Raw genomic sequence first — 9284 nt, forward strand, 5'->3', positions numbered from 1 at the left:
TCATTGGAGTGCTGGCTCCCATCAGTCACAACAGGGAGCCTGATCCCATCAGTCACAGCACTGAACCCAGTCCAATCAGTCACAGCAAGGTGCCCGGTGTTGAGTTTCTCCCACTGCACAGAGGGAGTCTCGAGCCATGTCCTCTGCAGGCTCCCATTCTTCTGCAGCCGCAGAGGTTCCTGCTCAGCGGGGACATCGGTCTCAGTGGCTTGCCCAGGCTAACACTAGGCATCTGGTTGCTCCTCCAGGCTCAGTTATTCTATCATGCATGAGTCAGCGGAAAGAAGACGCTCCTGGGACGAAGTCCTGCTTTTCTCCTACTGAGCATGCCCGTGGAACGACCTCTCATTGGAGGTTGGAGGTCACATGCTCAGGTCCTATTGCTGCTCCGATTGGACCACCAGGAAGGTCCCGGAAGGCTGCAACTATAAAAGCTTAGCATGGCCATGCGCTAATATAGACAAAGATATAGACCATGTGGAGTGAGTGTTGTATGCATGTATGAATGTCTCTGGTGAATAACTCATTATGAAACCCCTACCCTTGGTACGCATGTGTTGTGTAGCCTAGCCTGCTAGCGCCCAGGCTGAGGTCCAGGTAGAGGCAGAGTCAGAGACTGGCATCAGCATCCACCGGTGGCTTTGTCTGTACGCCACGGTGCACTTAGTCTGCACTCCTCAGTGGTCAGCGTCATTAGAGGCGTTCGCAGGTGCGACGCTGCACACTCAGTAGGTCTAGAGGGACTCAGACCTCGTGTCCTTGGGGCTGAGTTCTGTGACCATATACTGAGCACTCTCTTGCCGAGTGCTGTGAGTTTGAACAGGCTCCGGTATTTATGGTTCGCGGTACTGCGGCTCTGTGATGTAACAGAGTCTGCTCCTGTTCACACCGGGTGGCGTTAACCCACGTGTGACCTTTTGTATACCGCTAAATACATTCGCCATTACTAAGCAGCAGTTTACCACCTCTGCACGGTGGACCCCGGGCTGCGAATGCACCTTACTATCATTTTATTATTTGGTGCGTCCCGCCAGCCCTAACACCCGGTCCCATCAGTCACAGCAGGGAGCCCGGTCCCATCAGGTAACAGCAGTGAACCCAGTCCGATCAGTCACAGCAGGGAGCCCAGTCCCATCGATCACAGCAGTGAACCCAGTCCGATCAGTCGCTGTGTCCCATCAGTCGCAGCAGGGAACCCGCTCCCATCTGTCACAGCAGGATGCCCGCTCCCAGCAGGAAGCCCAGTCCCATCAGTCACAGCAGGGAGCCCGGTCCCATCAGTCACAGCAGGGTGCCCGGTCCCATCAGTCACAGCAGGAAGCCCAGTCCCATCAGTCACAGCAGGGAGCCCGGTCCCATCAGTCACAGCAGGGTGCCCGGGTCCCATCAGTCACAGCAGGGTGCCTGGTCCCATCAGGTCACTGCAGTGAACCCAGTCCGATCAGTCACAGCAGGAAGCCCTGTCCCATCAGTCACAGCAGGGAGCCCGGTCGCAGCAGGGAGCCCGATCCCATCAGTCACAGCAGGGTGCCCGGTCCCATCAGTCACAGCAGGGAGCCCGGTCCCATCAGTCACAGCAGGGAGCCCGGTCCCATCAGTTACAGCAGGGAGCCCGGTCCCATCAGTCACAGCAGGGTGCCTGGTCCCATCAGTCACAGCAGGGTGCCTGGTCCCATCAGTTACAGCAGGGAGCCCGATCCCATCAGTCACAGCAGGGTGCCTGGTCCCATCAGTCACAGCAGGGTGCCTGGTCCCATCAGTCACAGCAGGGTGCCCGGTCCCATCAGTCACAGCAGGGTGCCCGGTCCCATCAGTCACAGCAGGGAGCCCGGTCCCATCAGTCACAGCAGGGAGCCCGGTCCCATCAGTCACAGCAGGGAGCCCGGTCCCATAAGGTCACAGCAGTGAACCCAGTCCGATCAGTCACAGCAGTGAGTTCTGTCACAGCAGGGAGCCCGGTCCCATCAGTCACAGCAGGGAGCAGGTTCTTTGTACCCATCACTTGTGTGTGACTCACACTGCCGAGAACAATGGTGTTAACTGAGCGATCTAGTGCAGATCTATTACACACACATCAGTTACTGCAGTCCGCCTGTGTGATTGGGATATTACATGAGCGCCAATTGGTAAATGGTTACTGATAGGTGGGTGTTTAGTGCCACTGAGTGATCTATGTCACCGCACCCTTAGGGTACGTGCACACGTTGCGGATTCGTGTGAAGATTTTTCCACGTGGAATCTGCAGAATCCGCAGGTCAAAATGGCTGTGTTTTACCTGCGGATTTTTTGCAGATTTTGCCTGATTTTACCTGCAGATTCCTATAATGGAATAGGTGTAAAAACGCTGTGGAATCCACACAAAGAATTGACATGGTGCGGAAAATAACCGCTGCGTTTCCGCGCTGAATTTTCCGCATGTGCACAGCGGTTTTCGTTTTCCATAGGATAACATGTACTGTACATCCCCTGGAAAACTGCTTCGGATCCACAGATGAATCTGCACCGTGTGCACAGACCCTTTCTCCATATTCTGATGAACATTGTAAACCTAAAATGACAAATCATTCAAAATCAGGCAGATGGGCATTTTCTTATTTTGGGCCAGGACATGTATCATGGTGACTGTGGCCGCATATGACTGTTCGCACAGCACTACGCTCCTCAGTCAGCACGGTCCTACATGCACTATTTATTATGACTTCCGCTCCTCGCGAGTGGCACACGTCCACATATTCCAGGAATGTCAGCGGAGGAATACGCTTAACGTAAACAACCCTTCTGCGGAGGGATATGACATTTAGCACTGCGGAACTATATAAACAAAGCCTCGCACTCCCGCCACGTCAGTCTGCAGGTGTAATGAAGGAGAATACATAGATAGAGCAGCGCGGAACTGTTATTTTACACTTCCTTTGCTTCCTTAGGTGTAGCTAGTGAGGAGCCAGAGTCTGTTACACTCCAGGAGCGCGGACCAGAGCCGGCAGCCATGGCTGTATAGCGGCAGCAGCGGCACTCCCATCCCCAGGCCAGCGCAAGGCACAGCACCCAGCGGCGCTGTCAGCCCCCGGCATCTGCACCACCATGGCGTGAGTACACGGTTTGCTATGTGGCGTGTTATGTGTGTAATGGCGGCGGTTTGTGTGGCGGGTACATGGCGCCTTTACTAAGCTCTGGGGACATTAGTACTGGAAATTCCTTTTGTCTGCTGTGACCTGGTCCCCTGTGGTGTCTGTACCCAGTCCGTCTGTGGTGGCAGGTGCTCCCTGTGGAGGCTGCGGCTCGGGGGAGGTGACAATACAGCAGATTGCTGATCACACTGTTCTCCGCGCCTGAGGTAAAATGGCGGCGGGGCGCAGATGGCAGAGCTGTGAAATGGCCGCCGTCCTCGTGCTGCGTGGGCGGGTCCGGGATCTTACCATATATGGTCATGAGGAAGCTGCTGCCTGTCAGCTCGGTGTACAAGGAGAGGAGATCGTGGGGACATTTATCTACAATTATGGCTTTCTTTTCTCTGCAGGCTTCCCAAGGTATCCCACAGCAGCATTGCTGTATACAAGAACGAAAGCTCAAAATCCACTTTCTACCTGAAAGCTTTAATACCTGACAAAGATGAGCCTGTTGATGGAAGATATGTTGTTGGGGGACTTCTTGTCCCCCTTCAACCAGTCGTATTTGGCGGCTGATGAGAGTTTGGGTCTCTTGGATGACTGCATCGAGGTGCCTGGGTTCCTCCCGTCGCATGGGCTGTCCAGCGATAAGGCTAAGAATGGCAACCCTGACCTGCTGCTCCTGGACGAATCTCTTGGCAGCTTCCAGGGTAAGGAATGTGGGGATACGAACATCTCATTACAGTAATAAGCCAAGAACGCCACGTCCTGTATTGGGTATAGATCCTCTGATGTGAGGGCACTTGAGAATTTGGAGAGATTCTGCTCTAAACAAGTGTAAACTTAAGTCTAATTTAATGAGCTGAACAGAATCTCCCTAAATCCTCATCTCTAAACTTACGGGTTTTTAAGTTTTAACATGGCCATAAAGCATGTTTTTGTATTGCTACATGTGTACAAGATTGGAACCACCGTCGGTACATGAATGCAGCACCAGAACCACTGTGACGTCAGTACATGAATAAATCCCCAAGCTTAGTACACAGCGATCAATTGCAATGTCACATCATCCCTGTATTCACTTGTCACATGACTTCTGTCTTCAGCAGTGATTTCCAACATTATGCCTTTAAAGATAGACTGCCTCTGAATAAATTGTGTGTGCTTCCTTCCTGCATAAAATACTCCCCACCCTGCCCCTCTGCACAATATGCCCCTTCGTAAAATAGCCCTGTGCTGCATAAAGTACCCAGCACTGTCTCTTGCAAAACTGCCCTTTCTCAGAATTGTTGCCCCCATTATGCCAGTGTAACAATAGGCCCCTCATCCACAATAAGGCCTTTGATCTTTGGCTCCCTCATGGAGCGCTCATTGTTGGGTGTGCTGCCTCTGCAATGAGGTGCTGGCCGAAGTGTAATAACATCAGCGTGCTGGCCTCAATGCTCCGCTGCATGTCGGTGCCCGGACTGTGAATGTTTGCATATAAGGCCTGTTTCACACTTCCGTTTTTGTGTCCGCCAAACGGATCCATTTCCGTTTTTTTGACGGAAACTGATGCAAACGGATCCGTTTTTTTAAAAACGGATCCGTTTTTTTGACGGATCCGCGGTAACCACTAATGGAAGTCTATGGGACCAAAAAAACGGATCCTGCAAAAAATGGCGGATCCGTTTTTTTACGGAAACCAACGGATTTTGACGGATTTGAAAAAACGGAAGTGTGAAACAGGCCTTAGAAGGGAGGAGCATCTCCTGGATAGTTCTGCAGGCCACATGTTAATGCATGATATGGTGTGTGCTACTCCAGTAGCTAATAAGGCTTGGGTTTCTTCTGTTTCCAGGGGACGCCTTCTCCGGCATGGATTGGATGGTGGAAAAAATGGACCTGAAGGAGTTCGATTTTGATTCCCTGCTCGGGATGGAAGATTTGGATTCCACTGTCTCACCCGATGAGCTCATGGCCACGTTGGATGACTCGTGTGATCTCCTAGAGGACCCACCTCTCCCTGTGGTGCTAGGGCCATATGTCCTGTCACCAGACAAAATCTCTCTTGCAAAACCTTCACTGGAGGCAGATCAGGTGGCCCCTGTGAGCCCACAGTCACTACAGACCCAAGTCTGTAGCCCAGACCATTCCTTTATCTTAGATTTAGGCAGCGAGGTTGATGTTGCTGAGGAGGATAAAATATCTTCAGCTTCATGTACCCTAGATGCTATAAAGCATGAGAAAGAGGAGTCCTCAGATAATGACAGTGGCATATGTATGAGCCCATCATATCTGGGATCCCCTCAGCAAAGTCCCACATCTACAGAGTACCCTAGTAGTGTCCAGTCTTCCCCCGAATCCCCAATGTCTGAGAGACCCAAACCCTATGATCTTCCCTCAAAGGATAGAGAAGTGTCAGCAAAGGTAAAGACTGTAGGGCAACCCAAAGTAGACAAGAAGCAGAAGAAGATGGAGCAGAACAAAACAGCAGCCACTCGCTACCGGCAGAAGAAGAGAGCAGAGCAAGATGCGATTTCTGCAGAATGTAGAGAACTGGAATCAAAGAATGACATCCTCAGTGAGAAGGCCGAATCCATAGCAAAAGAGATCCAGTATCTGAAAGACCTGATCGAAGAAGTCCGCAAGGCCAAAAGCAAACGAGCAAAGAGCTCCTGAGTCAGGAGAAAGTTGTGGGAGCGTTGTGTATGTTGTATATAGCTGTTATGTGTTGTGCATGAATGTCTACTTAATAAATTATTTTGTAGTTAATGAGTGGTGTTGGCTATAATCTAATCCCCACTCAAAACCATATCTATTGAGAATTGCCACCTGCTGACATCACTGATATAGGTGAGTAGAGCTTGTGAGCACCTTCCCACCTCTGGTTTGCTTTCCTCCTTTGACAGCGTTGGCTTCATAGAGCCAGAGAAGGGCAGCGTTAGATGGGAAACCAAGTAGGTGGGAAGGTGTATGAATGTTTAGACATGACACCGATGCAGTGAGTTGTGTTATGTGGGCCGCATCACCCGGTGTATTGATAGGTGCCATGCAGTGGGGAGTGTAGCAGAAAGTATGTTAAAGTAACTGTGACTGGCACTGATATTTGGCTCTCAAAAAAAAAAAAAAAATGGTTGTGTAATTTTCACACTAGCCATTGGTACTTGCTGTACTTTCAGGAACAGTATTGAGGCAGGAATATAGGGTCCATTAGTCATTATAGTGGACCATGCTTCCCTTCATTGTTGTTTTTCAAACACTCATTGCAAACTTTTAACAGACTGAGCATGTGGTTTCTGAAACGGGAAGAATCTAAATGGGCCCCACTGAAAGAATATATATATTTTTTTTTTAATATAGATTGTACAATGGTGGGGGTGGTAATTAAGGAAAAAAAGCCTTTCACATTAAAGCTTCATTACTCAGTGGATCCAGATGACATTCCTTGAACATTTTCAGCCCCACGCACTGATTACTGTGACCACTTGGACTTCCTGTGCTCTCACAATTAATTATCCACTTTTGGTTAATGCAGTTAGGCCCCAAATGGACATTTGCTTTTTATTTACACACTAATTTCTGGATAGGCCATGGGTCTCCGGATGTAAACGCCACAGCCTCGTGTAAGTCTGCAAACTTGGCTTCAGGTCAGAAGAACATGCCCTGTACTGAGAAACAAGCCACAAACATGGTGCTCATTGAAGGGTTTTCTGGTCACATTGATGATTTATTTGTAAGGTCAGGATCTTGTGATCAGATGTGGGTGGCTGATGTAGAACCTTTATTCTCTGCTGAGGCCCTGTACTCTTGGATAGGCACTGATCTGCAGCATTCGACTGGCCACTACACACTGAATGCAGCTCTGTTAGGCTATGTGCACACGTGGTATTTTCCCCCTGCGGATTTGTAGAAATCCTCAGGTAAATTTAAGGTCAAAAGACCAGCGGATTAGGCTGCGGTTTATCACCTCTACAATGGAGGAGGTGGTAAACCGCAGCAGAATCTGCAGAAAAGAAGTGACGTCATTTATGCGGATTTGAAACCGTGTGGAAAATTCCGCAGCATGTGCACAGCGGTTTCGACTTTACATAGGGTAAAATGGTACTGTACCGCACGGCCAGAAACGCTGCGGATTCGCAGCAAAATCCGCACCGTGTGCACATAGCATAAGGGTGTGTTTCCACGGGCCAGATTAGCTGCGGTTTGAACGCTATGTACAGCCACAGCGTTCAATCCGCAGCGTCTAGATGTTACAGCATAGTGGAGGGGATTTTATGAAATCCTGTCTCCACTATGCGTCCTAATGCGCGGGTGCCGCCCGTGAAACCGGACATGCAGCACATCTTTTTAGACCACAGCATGTATGTTTACCTTGCGGAGACCATTCCCTGTGCATATAAAGCTGCTGTCATACATGTGAATGTCTGTCTGGCCCGAGGGTCTCCTGAGCTTTACAGCTGGTGTATATATGGAGTGTTGATTTCCATTCAGCAGAGCCGTGGTCGGTGCAGACATCGCAGTCTACTCAGGCTTAGTGCATTGTGTTGGTGTCTTAGTCCAGCATTTGTGACTTGATGTCAGCCATCGGGGCTCTAACAAGCTCCTGTCTGGTAGGAGCCATGTGTACTGATGGCCCAGATGACTGCAGCTGCTGAGGACACTGATGACACCACAGAAGTGGATAATATCCAGTGTTATGTTCTGCCATCAGAGAATCTAACAGGTGTTTGCTTACAGCAAACAAAGCCACATGACGTCTGAGCAGATCACCATGGCAGGACGCGATTATCCACAGGCCCCTTACTGCAAATTGTCAAATAATCCCATCAAATCCTCTCACACATCTGTCATTGGGACTTGATACTGCTGAAAATAAAATAGCCATTGATAGGATGTTACATTGGGAAGCACAAAGAAGTAACAGATAAAGGAAAACCCCGCGTCTGGGCTGAACATAAAATACACAACGTTACTCTATACTTGTGTGGGTGCTTTAGGTACCCTGTGCTGATCCCAAAGTAACTATCTTTTCTTCTCTGTGTTCTATCACTTGCTCTCACAGTGTAGTGTATGGTGGAATCTGAAATAGGACTATTTGGGCCAAGATCATGTGTCTGACAAATGTGAAAAAGGCAACAACTAGGCTGATTGCACCCTAATAGTGATTATGATGACCCCTTGCTTTCTGCCAGTTAAGGCCTATCAGTCACAATCCGCCAGGTTTTGAAAAAAAAACGGATCCTCAATTTTCTTTTGAGGATCCGTTTTTTTCCCCATTGACTTCCATTAATGGCGGATTGTGACGGATTGCCGTCCGTTGCATCCGTTTTTTTTGAGGATCCGTCAAAAGTTGCTGTCCGTCACCATCCTGAAAGATTTGAAAACGGAGCTTGCAACGTTTTTTTCTCTGGCGGATCCTCCAGACACTCATTTAACCCGAAATTCTTTCTGGGTGCCGGACAAAAAAAAAATCTCGCTCTCTCACACTCTCTCTCTCTCTCCACCGCGGTTTTAACACCTGATCTGAGAGCAGTATGATATAGGGGCAGAGACTCCTTTTTCAGCAGAAAATTATCACCAGTAAACAAGTAAAAATGCTGCCATGTAGTCCTCAATATTAATAAGCTCTGCAAAATCAGGCTCCCACCACTGATTAGCAGCTTTCTGTGTACGCTGTGCATAGGCAGGAAGCTGCGAATCAGTGGTGTGGGAGGGGTTATACAGAGCTCAGCATTCAGAGAACTGCTAGATCTGCAGCAGATGAAAAATAAGCTTTATCAAGATTGCAGGAAGCAGCTTAATAAGTGACACATAGCTGGAATCAGTCTCTTCCCCTACATTATGCTGCTCTTGGATGGGTAGTAAAAGCCTGGTGACAGATTCCTTTTCAATATTTTAGTCATGATTATTGTATTTGCATTATATTTTATGTATATGAACTCTCTTGACATTTATCAGACTCTGAAATTGATGATACTGACATGCGCCATACTAGTTTGGCTCTGCGGTGGTTGCGTACCCACAAAGAGCAGTATATGTTCAGTGGCGCCATCGGGCGGCCTCACGCTGAGCGCAGTGGCGATTGCATGCGGGTGACAGCTGACACCCCACAGCAGTGCCCATGATCGCTGCTAGCGCCGACCGCGAGCATTTAACTCCTCTGGGGCTCACTACGCGCTTCCATCAGGACATTGC

At 49.2% G+C, this 9284-nt stretch overlaps 1 protein-coding gene across 1 annotated transcript; it reads left to right on the forward strand.

The window, feature by feature from the left end:
* Positions 1–2830: 2830 nt before the first annotated feature.
* ATF4 (activating transcription factor 4) lies at positions 2831–5861 on the forward strand. The gene is made up of 3 exons (XM_073549486.1): positions 2831–3086; positions 3518–3817; positions 4948–5861. Exons 2-3 carry the CDS (start codon positions 3610–3612, stop codon positions 5766–5768), a joined length of 1029 nt encoding a protein of 342 aa, XP_073405587.1. The 5' UTR covers positions 2831–3086; positions 3518–3609; the 3' UTR covers positions 5769–5861.
* Positions 5862–9284: the final 3423 nt, after the last annotated feature.

This window comes from Dendrobates tinctorius, unplaced genomic scaffold (assembly GCF_039654945.1).
Source record: "Dendrobates tinctorius isolate UK_male_01 unplaced genomic scaffold, ASM3965494v1 ptg000159l, whole genome shotgun sequence".
NCBI classification, from domain to species: Eukaryota; Metazoa; Chordata; class Amphibia; order Anura; family Dendrobatidae; genus Dendrobates; species Dendrobates tinctorius.

Coding starts and splice junctions, on each gene's coding strand:
- ATF4 (XM_073549486.1), top strand. CDS start 3,610: ATGAGCCTGTTGATGGAAGATATGTTGTTGGGGGACTTCTTGTCCCCC. Junction 3,818..4,947: donor ATCTCTTGGCAGCTTCCAGG/GTAAGGAATGTG, acceptor TTCTGTTTCCAG/GGGACGCCTTCTCCGGCATG.